The following is a 16885-nucleotide window of genomic DNA, read 5'->3' as shown; positions in this document are numbered from 1 at the left end:
CCACCTAGAGGGACAGGCTTTTAACCTGGCTGTTTCCTCCATGCCTCTCTGCATTCACTATTCTTCCTCTCTCATACCTTCCAGAAGCATATATATATATATATATATTGATAGGACTGTATATTAACACCATTCCTGCCACCAAAGGTCTTTGTTCCTACTCCCACCCCCCTATGGCAAAGCTGAAAATATACCCTGACCCTCCACCCAGAGTTTCTTACTTTGGTGCAGTACTCCAAACTCAGTTTCTACTTTTTTTTTTTTAACTCCACCAACTGTTGTCTTTGTTGACTGCTGAGATTTAAATACCCTGCCCGCAACATAAAGCCTCTTAACAGTTTTAAAGCCTGCCTACTGGGCACAGGTGGTGGCGCACCTGGTTGAGTGCACATGTTAACAATGCACAAGGACCCAAGTTCGAGCCCCCTGTCCCCCCCCCACCTGCAGGGGGAAAGCTTTGCAAGTGGTGAAGCACGGCTGCTGGTGTCTCTCTGTCTCTCTCCCTCCCTATCTCCCCCTTCCTCTCGACTTCTGACTGTCTCTATCCAATAAATAAATAAAGATAATAAAAAATGTTTTAAATAAATAAAGCCTGTCTACTATTGTTTTCCTGAATAAGTGCTATCTGTCATCTTTTCATTATTGCCCAAGCCTTTGTGCTTCTGGTACATTCTGTCCTGCTAAAAGAAAATGAGAGTGGTCCAGGAGGTGGCGCAGTGATAAGGCTTTGGACTCTCAAGCATGAGGTCCTGAGTTTGAACCCCGGCAGCACATGTGCCAGAGTGATGTCTGGTTCTTTGTCCTTCTATCTTTCTCATTAATAAATAAAATCTTTAATTAAAAAAAACAAAAGGAAATGAGAAGTCTGTTTCTTCTCCCCAGCACTGTACCCCTGTCCCTGTCAGACTTGCCAGTGTTATCACTAAATCCTTGGAGGTCTGCCTGCTTTATTTGCTCCTGAGAATTTGAAAAACTTTTTTCTAAAGTTTTCTTCCTTTTGTTCATATACAGTTAGTATTGAGTCTTTTTTTTTTTTTTTTTTTTTTTTTTTTGAAAATTGCTGGTCTTAAAATTATTCTCTATGGTCCTTGATTCCTAATCAGGCAAGGAGACTTTTTAAAGACATTATGTATATATATTGTCTTTAATATATATATATATGTAATATATATATACAGTGATTTTTATTACCTTTATTTATTGAATAGAAACAAAAAAGGCAGTGAAGCCCTGGAGATGACAAAAAAAATTTAAGGGGTTCAAAATGTACTAGTGTTGTTCCTGAGTTGGTAAAGATAAGCCTTTATGGGAGTCTGGCAGTAGAGCAATGGGTTAAGCACACTTGGCATGAAGTGCAGTGACCAGTATAAGGATCCCCATTCGATCCCCCGGCTCCCCGCCTGCAGGGGAGTCACTTCACAGGCGATGAAGCAGGTCTGCAGGTGTCTATCTTTCTCTCCCCGTCTCTGTCTTCCCCTCCTCTCTCCATTTCTCTCTGTCCTATCCAACAATGACATCATTAACAATAACTACAACAATAAAACAAGGGCAGCAAAAGGGAATAAATATTTTTTAAAAAAAGATAAGCCTGGGGAGTCGGGCGGTAGTGTAGTGGGTTAAGCACACGTGGCGCAAAGTGCAAGGACCTGCTGAAGGATCCTGGTTCAAGCCCCCAGCTCCCCACCTGCAGGGGAGTCGCTTCACAAGCAGTGAAGCAGGTCTGCAGGTGTCTGTCTTTCTCTCCTCTCTGTCTTCCCCTCCTCTCTTCATTTCTCTCTGTCCTATCCAACAATGACGACATCAATAATAACTACAATAATATGACAACAAGGGCAACAAAAGGAAATAAATATTAAAAAAAAAAAGCCTTTACTTAAATTGTATTGTTCTCTTTTTATCTCTTTGTGAATGGTCAGTCTTCTGACCTTAGAACCTATGTCTAAATCTTGGGTTCTGGCATAGTGGTTATGCAGAGAGACTCTCATGCCTGAGGATCCAAAGTCCCAGGTTCAGTCCCCTGCCATAAGCCAGAGCTGAGCAGTGCTCTGGTAAAACAAATAAATCTTGGGTTCTGTTCTCAAAATGCTTAGAGCATTGTTGTATAAACAGTTAAGAGTTGAGGCTAACAGCTACACTCACCAATATAAGAAACCACCACCAGCTGTGTGGGACTGTTCAGACTGCTTAAACTTGAATAACATAAAATTCCACAGTTGCAAATCTCCATATCGCAAGTGCTTACTAGCCACATGTGGCTAGCAGCTCCCATAAAGGACAACACAGATAAGGAACCTTCTCACCACTGCAGGAAGTTCTTCCTGGACACTACTGCTCTGATTCAGAGGAGACTGTTGCTGCCAGTCAGCCCCAGGAGAGAATGTATGCCCAATGTCCGGTTTCTCAGGGATTGGGGTGAGAGGCAGAGGGATACGGGCAGCCAGAGATGCAAATTCTTTCCATGCTATCTTATACTTGTAAATCTGGCAACTAAGTCAACTTTTTTTTTCACTCCAATACATGTAGAAAAATGCAAAAAAAAAAAAAAAAAAACTTAATGAAACCTTGATAGCCACCCTCTAACCCCACCCCAGTCAAGAAATAGAGTTACTGAGCCCAGGTAAAGACCCTGGCTCTCCTGACTGCTCTTCTGGCATTCTGAAACACTAGGAGGGTTAGGGAGATAGCTTAGTGGTTCTGCAAAAAGACTTTATTTCTGAGGCAGCACAGGTCCCAGCTCCAATCTCTAGTACCACCATAAACCAGAGCTGAGCAGGGCTGGGAGGGGGGTGGTAGGAGACATCAGGAGATCAGCAAAGCATACATATGGGTCCTTGGGTCCTAGCAGTGCTTTGGGCCACCAGCTGGAGTCTGCAGACTTGCTTGTGCAATATTGGTTATGTTTTATAGTCTGTTAAGTCCCTAGCCATAGTTTTGTTTTTTTTAATAATTATTTCCTTTTGTTGCCCTTGTTTTATTGTTGTAGTGATTGTTGTTGTAGTTATTGATGTCGTTGTTGGATAGGACAAGAGAAATGGAGAGAGGAGGGGAAGACAGGGAGAGAAAGATAGACACCTACAGACCTGCTTCACCGCTTGTGAAGTGACTCCCCTGCAGGTGGGGAGCCGGGGGCCATAGTTCTTTTTTTATTTATTTTCCCTTTTGTTGCCCTTGTTGTCTTTTTATTGTTGTTGTTATTGATGTCGTCGTTGAATAGGACAGAGAGAAATTGAAAAAGGAGGGGAAAATAGGGAGAGAGAAAGATAGACACCTGCAGACCTGCTTCACCGCTTGTGAAGCGACTCCCCTGCTGGTGTGGAGCCGGGGGCTCGAACCAGTATCCTTATGCTGGTCCTTGCACTTTACACCAAGTGCGCTTAACCCACTGCGCTACTGCCCAACTCCCACCATAGTTCTTTTTAACTCCAGGTTCAAGGCTTTTGTTTTTATCATTCTGCCTCATACTAGTTTTTGCAAATTGTCCTTCCCAAAAGGATATAGAAATCCACTAAGTCACCATCAGGTAACCCACTTACCATGGTCCATTTGCTATTGAGAATATTAAGCCAAGACCCTGTACTTCACAGACCCTGGAGGATTCTATAGTATAACAAAGATTTCCTAAAATAAACTACTTACTGCGTTACTGGGAATTTGGTCTCAGGGATTAAGTCATATATTTCTTGCCATTCATTGGGTATGTCAATAAAGTCTCGATAAACCCTGATTTGTACCACTGTTCCTATGCTGATATGTTGCAAAAGCTTTAAAAATTCTCGAAGAGTGTATCCTAACACATTGGCATAGCCAACACTAATCAGAACATCACCTGGAGAGAAAAAAAAATAATCATCAGTAAAACTAGGTAATGGCTTAATAGGGGCAGTACCATTTCTAACTTTGGTGAGGTTGTGTTCATACTGTTGGTTCACTTTGAACAAAAACCAGCCTTAAGCTTTTGATTTAAAAAAAAGGGGGTCGGGCAGTGGCACAGTGGGTTAAGTGCATGTGGCGCAAAGCGCAAGGACGTGTAAGGATCCCAATTCAAGCCACCAGCTCCCCACCTGCAGGGGAGTCGCTTCACAGGCGGTGAAGCAGGTCTGCAGGTGTTTATCTTTCTGTCTCCCTCTCTGTCTTCCCCTCCTCTCTCCATTTCTGTCTGTCCTATCCAACAACGAACAACATCAACAATGGCAATAATAATAACCACGAGACTACAACAACAAGGGCAACAAAAGGGGGAAAAAATGGCCTCCAGGAGCCATGGATTCATGGTGCAGGCACCAAGCCCAGCAATAACCCTGGAAGAAAAAGAAAAAAGTCTGAGGGTGGGGGTAGATAGCATTATGGTTATGCAAAGAGACTTTCATGCCTGAGGCTTCAAAGCCACAGGTTCAATCCCCTGCATCAGCATGTGCCAGAGCTAATTAGTGCTCTGTCAAAAAGAAAAAAAAAGACCAATGACCGCTGCTGGGCTAGCGTGGGGGTGCCTCTTCCCGGGCGTGTACTCTCTGGGTTGGAGAGAACTCGACTGGAGCCAGCCTGAGCTGCTACTTACTCAGTGATGCGGGAGATAGATGACTCAGGAACCAAGCTCATGGCAGGCTAGGCAATGCAATGTCTTTATTGATCAGAGAGCAACGCTTTTAAAGGCCAGACCCAGAAGTGACAAGTCGGAAATGGAAATGGCTAGGAAAGGGGTGGAGAAAGGCAAAAGGGTGCTGGGAAGGTAGAGACTTCCTTAGCAACTGTTGTGAGGGTTTTAACTGATGGGATTCATGATACCCTGGAGGCAGGGAGGGTCTTGAAAGATAGATCAAAGGAATGGAATGGGTGGGGATCTTTCAGGCAAAACAATGATTATGTAGATAGACCGTAGTATCAGGAATGCAGAGTGGAGCAGGGGGAGCTGGCTTAACAATTTCCCGACATCTCCCCCCTTTCTTTTTATCTAATGGCCATAGTATCAGGAACGTGGGGTGCTTTATGAGTCAGGGAGTCTGATAGGAAGAGGCACACCTTTGGGGTTACTCCTGTCCCTCCTTGTTCAATCTCTCGGGAGAGAGAGAGACTGACAGGAAAGATGCACTCCTCAGGTCAAACCCTGCCAAGCTCAACCACATCCTCACAATTTTCCGACAGACCACCTCAGTAACAAGTGTCCTTTACATAATGAAAAATGCATGCAAGATGTTTCTTAACATTACTGTAAAGATAGATATTAAAGATTATATTCACTATATATTAACATATATCACAATAGCATGTGTGTGTTAACAAGATGGCAGGGGAAGAGAACAAAAGCATCACTCTGGCACATGGGATGCCAGTAATTGAACTGGGACCTCATGCTAGTGCCCTTCTCACTCCATCACCTCTGACATGCCCTCTGTTGTATTTTCACATCTCTAGAATTGTTGGTGTGGCAGAGGCTAAGAATTTTAAACTGTGGTTTTTTTTTTTTTAAGATGAACTTACGATTCTAAAAATCTGTTTTAAATATAACTGAATGACTTTTAAAAAAACACTAATAACCTACTTTCTTTTTATTTAATATTTTATTTATTTATTCATGAGAAAGGAGGAGAAAGAGAAAGAACCAGGCATCACTCTGCCACATGTGCTGCTGGGAATTGAACTCAGGACTTCCTGCTTGAGTGTCCAATGCTTTATCCACTGCACCACCTCGTAGACCACTAATCAACCTGCTTTCTGCTGTACCTGCCTCATAGTTTCTAGTGCCCTCCCAAATAAGTAGACCATACTAAACATTCGGTCTTTGGTTTTAATTTTCTGCCCTTGATTAGTATTAGTTAAACAAGTAAGTACATGTGAAACACTGGACAACTTGCAGGCCCGTTGTCCCCTCACCATTTTCCAAGTCTGGTTTTCCAGCCTTTCTACTGCTTCTATCCTACTTAGTACCTTAACTTTCAGGGGTCGGGTGGTGGTGCACCTGGTTGAGCACACATCATAAAGCACAAGGACCCGAGTTTGAGAGGCATGTCTCCCCACCTGTAAGGGGAGGAAGTATTGTAAGTGGTGAAGCAGCGCTGCAGGTGTCTTTCTCCCTAACTATCCCCCTTCTCTATTTCTGGCTATCTCTATCCAATAAATAAAAAAATAATAATTTCTAAGAAAAAAATGTACCCTACAAGAGCATTCAGCAGGAAAGAAATTTCACTTCACAAGTTCACATAGGATAAAAATCTTAGCCTCCAGATTTTTCTTTTTAATGTTTTATCTGTTTATTATGGGATAAAGACAGAAATTGAGAAGGAGGAGGAGATAAAGAGGGAGAGACAGAGACACTTGTAGCCCTGCTTCACCATTCCCCCTTGCAGGTGAGGACCAGGAGCTTGAACCTGGGTCCTTGTGCACTGTGATGTCTGTGCTTAACCAGGTATGCCACCACCTGGCCCCATGATCTGATTTTTCTAGTGCTAACATCCTAATGAATGGTAATGGGGACTTTATAGCTAATACCAGATAAAGCAATTTCAATGAAATCCTAAAGAAAGAGGCAGGATGAAGTATTCTCTTGATACTATGCCCATTCTTGCCCTAATCAGGACAATGAAAGCCCCCAGAGATACCAAGGACAAGTTTGCAAAGTGCTAGACCCTACCCTAAGATGAAAGAAAATGAATACTTTTTTTTTCTTTTAAGACTTTTAAAAAATTTGTTTAATATTTATTTTCCCTTTTGTTGCCCTTGTTTTTTATATTTGTTGTAGTTATTATTGTTGTTGTTATTGATGTTGTCGTTAGATAGGACAGAGAGAAATGGAGAGAGGAAGGGAAGACAGAGGGAGAGAGAAAGACACCAGCAGACCAGCTTCACCGCCTGTGAAGCAACTCCCCTGCAAGTGAGGAGCCGGAGGCTCCAACGGAGACAGATACTTGCCCAGGTCCTTGGCTTTGCGCCAAGTGCACTTAATCCACTGTGCTACCGCCCGACTCCCATGAATACCATTTTTTTAAAAAAAAAACTTTATTTTCCCTTTTGTTGCCCTTGTTTTTTATTGTAGTAGTTATTGTTGTTGTTATTGATGTCTTCGTTGTTGAATAGGACAGAGAGAAATGGAGAGAGGAGGGGAAGACAGAGAGGGGGAGAGAAAGACAGACACCTGCAGACCTGCTTCACCGCTAGTGAAGTGACTCCCCTGCAGGTGGGGAGCCAGGGACTCGAACCGGGATCCTTACGCCGGTCCTTGCGCTTTGCACCATGTGCACTTAACCCACTGCACTATCGCCCGACTCTCAAGAAAATGAATATTTAAAAGAGCGAAGAAAACATTGAAGTTTGGTCTTAAAAAGTACCTGCGAGGGAGTCGGGAGGGAGTCGGGCGGGTAGCGCAGTGGGGTAAGCGCACATGACGCGAAGCACAAGGACCAGTGTAAGGATCCCGGTTTGAGCCCCCGGCTCCCCACCTGCATGGGGAGTCGCTTCACAGGCGGTGAAGCTGGTCTGCAGGTGTCTTTCTCTCCCCCTGTCTTCCCTTCCTTTCTCTATTTCTCTCTGTCCTATCCAACAACGATGACATCAATCACAACAATAACTACAACAATAAAACAAGGGCAACAAAAGGGAATAAATAAATATTTTTTTAAAAAGTACCTGGGAGTAAAACCAATCAAGCATTTGAAACTGACTTCAGAATGAAGCAAGGCTTCCAGCTTCCTGCAGGGTGTGAGGTATAAAACAGCTGTTCTGCCTATGGAGGTTAATTATAAGGAGGGGGGTGTCACTGAATGAGTCTGCATGCCTGACGTTAAAAGTCCTTGTAACTGGAAGCTATGGCTTGGCATTCTGCTTAATTACATTGTTAAAAGGTGACTTATCAAGAGGACAGAAAATAAAACAGCTTAATTCCCTGACCGTTCTGGCTCTAAACCCAATGTGTATGACTGTGATTACTCTGGCAATAGGTATTAATATCACCCTCCATTAAGGAGCACCAATTTAGTATTTATGACTACCAACCTCGTTATACTTTGTTTTCTGTTTTAAAAGGTTGTAAGAACCAAATGTCTTGATTACATATACTGAATCAGCTTTGCAGCAGCCAAACCACAATTGAGAAAATATTTCTTTTCCATTTCTCCCCGCTAGGCTACATTCCATGGTTAAAGATCATACAGGTTTGGCCCACCTTCATACCCCAGTGCCAAGCAGGGTGTCTGCATGCAGCAAATATTCAGAAAATGTTTACTGATCGGTAAGACTACTAGCCAGTATATAATGTATATTTATTTTCAAAACCATGTTAATTTCTTTTTAAAAATAATTATTTATTTCCCCTTTTGTTACCCTTGTTGTTTTATTGTTGTAATTGATGTTGTTGTTGGATAGGACAGACAGAAATGGAGAGAGGAGGGGAAGATAGAGAGGGGGAGAGAAAGACAGACACCTGCAAACCTGCTTCACCGCCTGTGAAGTGACTCCCCTGCAAGTGGGGAGCCGGTGGCTCGAACCGAGATCCTTAAGCCGGTCCTTACGCTTTGCACCATGTGCACTTAACCCGCTGCGCTACTGCCCGACTCTCAACCATGTTAATTTCTTAAGACTTTATCAGTGGTGGGTAAAACCATACAGGACAAAAGGAATTTAGCCAGGACAAACTAAGTTAGGGATTCCAAGATAAAACCTGTTAGAAACACCAAAGGAAAAAGACTGAAAAAAGGGAGTCAGGCAGTAGCACAGCGGGTTAAGTACACGTGGTGCGAAGCACAAGGACAGGCGTAAGGATCCTGGTTCGAGCCCCCTGTCCCCACCTGCAGGGGAGTCGCTTCACAGGTGGTGAAGCAGGTCTGCAGGTGTCTTTCTCTCCCCCTCTCTGTCTTCCCCTCCTCTCTCCGTTTTTCTCTGTCCCATCCAACAACGACACCAATAATAATTACAATGATAAAAACAACAAGGGCAACAAAAGGAAATGAATAAATAGATATTTAAAAAAAAGGAAAAAGGTTGAAAATAAAACAGGGTGGAGGGGCTGTGGAGGGTCGGACCATAAACACTGAGGCTGGGAGGTAATAGTGTCAACAAAATAGCAGGTTTCTAGAACTAAGATCAAAATCTCAATCTCCCTAAACCTTGTAACTGTCAAAAGAGCTGAATTACAATTTTTGAAACGTAGACACTGAAAACAAGTGGCTGGCCGACTGTCGTGAAGCTATCCGGACTCTGGACTTCCTCTCTACTGAAACCTCTCCTCCAGTCAAAGGTATGGGCTTCCTGTAGATCTTTTTTTTTTTCCCCCTTTAAACATTAAAGAACTCTGGCTATTGGTGGGTGGGCCCTAAGAATCTAACATGGGCCTCCTCTAATACAATCCTGTAGACCACTGTTACAGTTCTCCCTGGCTCAGGTGTGTGTGTGTGTGTGTGTGTGTGTGTTTTTACCAGAACACTGCCCTGCTCTGGCTTATGGTGGTGCTGGGGATTGAACCTGGGATCTTTGGTGCCTCAGACGAAAGTCTTCGCAGTCATTATGCTGCCTCAAGGCCCAGGTGTGGGCTTTCTACTGATAGATAGAGGTTCAGATTCCGGTCCTGAGCACCCACTAAGGCCTGTGTGTACTGAAGTCGCTAGTTTCTCTCTCTTAGCCTCATTTTTTAAAATATTTATTTCCTTTTTGTTGCCCTTGTTTTTATTGTTGTTGTAGTTATTGTTGTTGATGTCGTCATTGTTGGATAAGGCAGAGAGACATGGAGAGAGGAGGGGAAGACAGAGGGGGAAAGAAAGACAGACACCTGCAGACCTGCTTCACCACCTGTGAAGTGACCCCTGCAGGTGGGGAGCCGGGGGCTGGCTGGGATCCTTGTGCTGGTCCTTGCGCTTTTCCCCACGTGCGCTTAACCTGCTGCACTATCGCCCGACTCCCTGTCTTAGCCTCTTGTATGTCATTGTCTACCTTCCAGGAATACCACAGAGATGAAATTAGATAAAAAGCTGTGGTAACATTTTGCACAATCCCTGGAACAAATACTCATCTGTGATGCAATCTATAAACACAGCTATGCAGTAAGTGTGTCAGCCCTGTATGGTAAATCCTTAATTGCTGGAAGTTGAACTCAAAGCCATACACATCTGAAACCTGGGCTTTACCACTGAGTTCACTTTGCCTCTCTGGCATAAGTTCTAGATTTAAAATATGAATCTAAAACTGCCTCTGGCATCATTAGCTCATTCACTGTAGCCCCACCAGTAGATGCTGCTTTCTGTGCATCATAGAATAGTCCATCTGGGAGTCGGGTGGTAGCTCAATGGGTTAAGTGCAGGTGGCGCAAAGCACACAGACCGGCGTAAGGATCCTGGTTCCAGCCCCCGGATCCCCAACTTCAGGGGAGTTGCTTCACAGGAGGTGAAGGAGGTCTGCAGGTGTCTGTCTTTCTCTCCCCTTCTCTGTCTTCCCCTCTTCTCTCTATTTCTCTCTGTCCTGTCTAACAATGACGACATCAATAATAACTACAACAATAAAAAACAAGGGCCACAAAAGGGAAAATAAATATAAAAAAATTAAAAGAAAAAAAAAGAATAGTCCACCTGACATACACTCTGTTTTATCAATCTCATCTGACCTCAGAGAAGTTGATGAGAACAAGCAGAAAAGTGCCTGGGCCCAGGCAGGGGTAGCATAATGGTTATGCAACTCTTGTGCCTGAGGCTTCAAAGTCCCAGGTTCAGTCCCCCACACCACCATAAATCAGAGCTGAGCAATGGTCTGGTTTTAAAAAATAAAATAAAATAGGGAGTCGGGTGGTCGCGCACTGGGTTAAGCGCATGTGGCGCAAAGTGCAAGGACCGGTGTAAGGATCCTGGTTCGAGCCCCCGGCTCTCCACCTGTAGGGGAATCTCTTCACAGGCAGTGAAGCAGGTCTGCAGGTATCTATCTTTCTCTCCCCCTCCTTGTCTCCCGTCCTCTCTCCATTTCTCTCTGTCCTATCCAACAACGATGACATCAATAACAGCAATAATACCTACTACAACAATAGAAAAACAAGGGCAACAAAAGGGAAAATAAATAAATATTTAAAAATAAATAAATAAATGAACCCTGTCCTAATTTATTAAAATTTAATTTTAATAAAAAATAATTTTTTTAATTTTTATTATCTTTATTTATTGCATCGATAGCCAGAAGTTGAGAGGGAAAGAAGTGTTAAGAGAGGGAGAGAGACAGACACCTACAGCACTGCTTCACCACTTACAAAGCTCTCCCCTGCAGGTGGGGACCGGAGGCTCAAACCCAGGGCCTTGAGCACTGTAACGTGCCCTCAACCAGGTGTACCACCACCCGACCCCCTGGGAGTTCTTTTGATTCAGAAAGTCCAGAGCTCTCCTTCTGACCATTTGTCCCCCAGTTACCACTGCGTGATATATGGAGGACGTGCTTTGGATTCCCAGATGAGATTAAACTACCTTGTAATAACATCAACTGTCTATTTTCTCCTTTAACCGAACCCAGGCTGCAGTTAGGATACCTGAGGAGTACTTAAACCATGTTACCCTGCCCCCCAAAGCCCGATCAGTTGAATAGGAGCCCAGAGGAGATGGGGCCCAGGTATCTTAGTTTGAAGTTTCCTAGGTGATTGTAATAGAAAACCAAATTGCAAACTAGTTATCACATCCACTGAGGTTCCCATACCATAATAACTTAGAGAGAAACAAGTCTACAGAATCTCTAAATCAAGAACAGCCTAAGAGAAACTATTCCCGTCATTTCAATAAGCACTGTAGTTTTCAAAGCATTCACAAAAACTTATCCAGTCCTAGCCGACATCCAACAAAGGTGACATCGTCCCGATTCAGACATGAGGTAGCCAAGGGTCTGGAAAGTCACTTTGTTTTTAAGGTCACAGAACTAGAAAGTGGTAGAAAGAACCTAGGCCTGACTTGAGGCTGACAAATACTGAATGTCTTGGGCAGGAGGGTAGATAGCATAATGGTTATGCAAAGAGACTCTCTCATGCCTGAGGCTTCAAAAGTCCCAGGTTCAATCCCCCCCCCCACCACCACCACCATCAGCCAGAGCTAAGCAGTGCTCTGGTGACAAAACAAAACAAATATTGAATGTCTTCTTACCACTTCCCCATGCCTTGTGCCTTCCCTGTACCAGAGCACTGCTCAAGGCCCAGAGCAAGCACCTAGGGGGAAAGGCATCTAGGAAAGTGCTGATAAACTTCTTATACTCTGGAGTCTTAACAGAGACGCTCAGATCCTCACTCCTCCATCGGATTGAAGGTAAGTTCCTAAATAACCTCCTTCCTTCTCGGTAAGGTGATTCTATGTGAAGTCTGCCTCAGGCAGGCCAGAGAGTTGACCTGGGAGTATACCTGCTTTACCATCTTCTCTGCCCAGGTTTGAATCTGTGCCCTACCACCAACAACAACTTAAGTACTATGGGGCCATTCTCTCTTTCTGTCTCTCTCTCTCTCTGAAAAAGTCAGCCAGGGTCAGGCAGTGGCGTGCCCAGCTGCATGCACGTTACCATGCTTAAGGACCCAGTCTGACTTCTCCACCCCCCACCTGCAGGGGAGATTCTTCACAAGTGGTAAAGCAGGTGATGTGTAATGTCTGTATCTTTCTCCCTTTCTGTCTCCCACTCTCATCTCAATTTCTCTCTGTCCTACTGAATAAAATCGAAAAGGAAAAAAAAAAAATAAAGGCCACCTGGAGCAGTGGACTCATAGTGCTGGCACTGAGCCCCAATGATCCTGCTGGCAATAAAAAAATAAAAATAAATTAAAAGTCAGCCCAGAACAGTGAAGTCCCAGTGACACCAAAAAAAGAAATGTCTAATACATGATGCTTCATACATGCATGTATTTATGATAGAATTAATTTAGTATCTAGACTGTAACCTACAAGTACATTTCCTCCTGGCATTTCCTCCTGGCAGACTATTCCCATTTTACCACCAGTGGGAAATTGAACACTCTTAGTCCTCCCCTGTGCCCTAGGCCACCTATGTCCCACCTCTGTTGGGGATGGGGTCTTATTATCCCCAGGTTAGTGGGGCAGGAGGGTGGGGAAACAACCACCAGCTTTAAAATCCTTTCCTTGCTTTCAAAAATCTATTTTATTTATTCCATATGGGACCTAGAGTTTCACATGGTGGGAGTGGAGAGAGAGAAGTCAGAACACCACTCTGGCACATGCAGTGCTGATAATCAAACCCTGAACGTCAATTTTGCAATTCCTCTGCTCTGCCAGCTAAGCCATTTATTCCCCCAGCCTCATGAACAAGCCCTTCCTGGCGTCCATCCTTTCATACCATCACTGCCACCAGCTGGTGCGGGTTGGATTCTCTAAGAAATACACTGAGTTGCAAGGGGGGGTATCCTGGGGAGTGTCCTAGAGCTGTGTGGGGAGGGAAAGGAGCAGGACCAGGCAGAGGAAGCAGTTGGGTCACAGTTTGACCATAACAGGCTGTCAGTGTCCCTTCCCCAAGGGAATTGTGAAGCTGGGCTGTGAATCCAGATGGTTGGAGTTGGGTTGAGGAAGCCAGGTTTCTTAACAACCACAAAAGGTCTGTCTTGGGTCATTGGCAGAGTGAAATGAAATCATGCAGGTAAACGTTAATGATGACTAGCACTACCTACAAAAGAAGAGATCTCTATTCAGAGAGGGGCATGAGTTCGGGGAGTGACACTAAGTCTGTCTGAGTATGTAGCCCTCTTACTGAGACATGGGTGAACTTGGACACTCCAGCAAGTTTCCCCACCTATAAAAGGCAGGGGGTATTAAAAGTTCTTATCTAGAGGGTGACTGTGAAAATTGAGTGAATCAATGTGCACAATAGTGAGGGTTCCATTAGTGATGGTAAGTGGCTGGGCTGTAGGAAGCTCTCAGACAGTGTCCCGCCACCACCACCACCACCATCACCATCACACTGGTGACACTGAAACCTGCTCCCACAAACCCCAGAAGGCAGACGGCAGATGGGAGGGGGGTGGGGGGGTGGCTGAGAGGCACAAAAAAATGACAGTCACCTGGCTTGAGTGTTCCATCCCTGGCTGCCGCCCCCCTCCTGATGAGGTGGCTGATCTGGAGGTAGGGCCCGTGCTGGATGATGATGAGTCCCAGTCCCATGCTGCCCACAGTCAGTTTGGTCTCCCGAGTGCTGCTCAGGTTGTGAATGGATACCTTGCTCTTGAAACGCACCTTTGGGAAGGTTTTCTTGCCCTGGATCTTGACTTGTTTTTCTGATAGAAAGAGAGGGGTTGGTTTCAGTTCTCACATAGACAGTAAGATGACAGCAGTCGCGGGGGATCGGAGGGGGGAGCCCAGCCTCCACACATTGGGATAAGCTTTGGTGCTGTGATCTCTCTCTCTCTCTCTTTCTCTCTCTAAAATAAAAAAAAAAAAACAGCCCTGAATGGTGAATCCCAGGTGACAACAAAACAAAGAGAAGTGTTTCTTGCCCTCATGAATCTTGTAGTCGCAGTGGATGGAGAAGACTACCCATCATGTAAATAAATACGTGTTGGATAACAAGCTGAGAAGGAAAACTGCCGAGAGTCCTGCAGATGTCCAGCTGGAAGTCAGGGTCTCCTGAGGGGTTGCTATGTCAGGCATTCCAGAAGTTGTAAAATGTGAATAGAGGTGGAAAAACCAACAGGAAATACGTAAGCAAAAGAAGGTGAAAGAAGTAAACTGGGTCAAGGTTTGAGAAAAGATAACATGAAAGAGACCAGCAGGGGGCAGACAGGAGGCACAAAGCCCTTGCAAGCAGGTGGACAGATGCGTAATGGGAGGGGCCGGAGTATTTTCCACAGGCCTGCTCTTCTCACAAGAGAAATTCCAAAAGAGTGTTTTAAGACAAGTTCCTTTTCCCGACAGGAAACTTCTGGGGAGCCTCATTTTTTTCAGTACAGAAGAGGTTTCTGGGGAGATGTATTTATTTATTTTTACTATCTTTATTAGATAGAGACAGTCAGAAACTGAGAGGGAAGGGAGGGATAGAGAAGGTGAGAGACAGAGACACCTTCAGCACTGCTTCACCACTTGTGAAGCCTTCCCCCTGCAGATAGGGACTGGGGGCTCAAACCTGGGTCCTTGCGCATTGTAACATGTGCGCTCAACCAGGTGCGTCACCACCCAGCCCCTTGGGGAGATTTATTTTCAGCACAAGGACACTAAAGTATTCCACAGAGATACATATTTCCTTAAACATAAGTGGCAAACTGCTACACGCCAAGCCAATGTCAGGCCCATGTGACTGGTATTTCCGGAGCTCCCGTTGCTGAGGGTGAGGAACTGCCTCAGTTCCCCAGCCCCAGCCTGTGAGGATCTGACTGGGTTCTTGGTCCTTTCCTCCAGCCAACTATCCAGGCCCATCTCCAACCTCGACTTACCCTACGCCACGGATGTGCTCTTTCTCTGTCTCTTTTCGGAAAGTAAAAGGACCTCAGATAAAGAAGGTCCCCCCTTCAGTGAGCTCCCAGGCTAATGGGAGTGATTTGGAGTAGTAGGTCGTTCCCTCCTTGAGTCTGTGGCTCCTGACGCAAGTTGCATTTTTAGGCAGGGCTTCAACCTCAGTTTGCAAATTCAGGGTGCTTTCATGAAATAAAATATGCTGTGGAGGCCTGTCTCAGAAGGCAACGGTGTGGGGTGGTCAGCTGGTGGCACACCTGGTACAACGTACTCATTACCAAGCTCAAAGATCTGGGCTCAAGTCCCCAGTCCCCATGTGAGGGGGTATGGGGGGGTGCTTCATGAATGGTGGAGCAGTGCTGCAGGTGTCTATCTTTCTCTCCCCCTCTCTGTCTTCCCCTCCTCTCTCCATTTCTCTCTATCCTATCCAACGATGACATCAACAACAACAACAATAACTACAACAATATAACAACAAGGGCAACACAAGGGAATAAGTAAATATTTGAAAAAAATGGCCACTGAGCACAATGTTTATGCAAAAAAAAAAAAAAAAAAAACCCTCATGCCTGAGATTCCAGAGTCCCAGGTTCAATCCCCATGCACCACCATAAGCCAGATCTGTGAGGGGAGATTAATTTAATTAAAAAAAAAAAATCACCAGGTGCAGTAGATTTGTGATGGCACTGAGCCCCCAGTGATACCTGGTGGGGAAATGAGACAACAGGGGATAGAGTGATCCGCTCACACATCCCAGGTGCCTTGGCACAGAGGAAGGTCTGCTGCTGCTGTAATGTCTTTCCCCTCTTCTATCTTTCTCTGCATCTCTATTTGAATGCAGCTAGAACCCAGAGCAGTGAAATCACTCATGTGTGAGATCACAACTCTGCAAACGAAAAAAGGAAAACAATCCCAAAACAGCAGGGTTAGGTGAGAAAAAACAGACTCAAAAGACGGCATATTATATGATTCCAAATTTATGGCCCTCTCTAGGGAAAGGACCAGAGTATAGCACACAGGTTGGCACGTCGGGGCCTGGGGACGGGAAGGGGTAGGACAGATCCACGTCTTGCGGTGGGTACACATTTATCAAAACTTAGCTGTACAAGAAAGGGGGTGGGAGGGGGTGTCTTACTGTATTAAATCATAGTTCGGTTCTACGGAAAAATGCTGGCGAGAGTGTGACCTTCCCATATTACAGAGGAGGAAAGAGAGGAAGGCTTGGTCCCCAGGGCACTGTCCTCTCCCCCACGTCCGGGTTACCATTTTTGCTTTTCTTTTTTATAAATTTCCTCATGGCTCCGGGAGGGCAGGTGGCTCAGGCGGGGCCTCCCGGAGCCCGAGCTGGAGGCATGCAACTCCCAACTGCTTGGAACCTCTGGGGAGCTCGAGTTCCGCAGCTCCGAGGGACCACGGCTGGGCCAGAGCACCACCAGGGGGCGCCGCTGCGGCCCCCGGAAGTTGGGCAGCGGTGCGGCCCCCAGGCCTCAGTAGACCCTGGAAGATGG

General features: G+C 45.2%; 1 protein-coding gene across 1 annotated transcript in view; it reads right to left on the bottom strand.

Moving 5' to 3' along the window:
* PDZD9 (PDZ domain containing 9) overlaps positions 1-16885 on the bottom strand; it is a 23007-nt gene extending 6122 nt beyond the window's left edge. The window contains exons 1-3 of the mRNA XM_007516603.3: positions 16641-16885; positions 13994-14206; positions 3637-3826 (exon numbers count right to left, since the gene is read on the bottom strand). Of these exons, the coding sequence (XP_007516665.1) occupies positions 3637-3826; positions 13994-14206; positions 16641-16674 (437 nt within the window). The 5' untranslated portion in view covers positions 16675-16885. The remainder of the gene's footprint in view (positions 1-3636; positions 3827-13993; positions 14207-16640) is intronic.

Source organism: Erinaceus europaeus, chromosome 15 (assembly GCF_950295315.1).
Source record: "Erinaceus europaeus chromosome 15, mEriEur2.1, whole genome shotgun sequence".
NCBI lineage: Eukaryota > Metazoa > Chordata > Mammalia > Eulipotyphla > Erinaceidae > Erinaceus > Erinaceus europaeus.
This window is presented reverse-complemented; position numbering and strand designations above follow the sequence as displayed.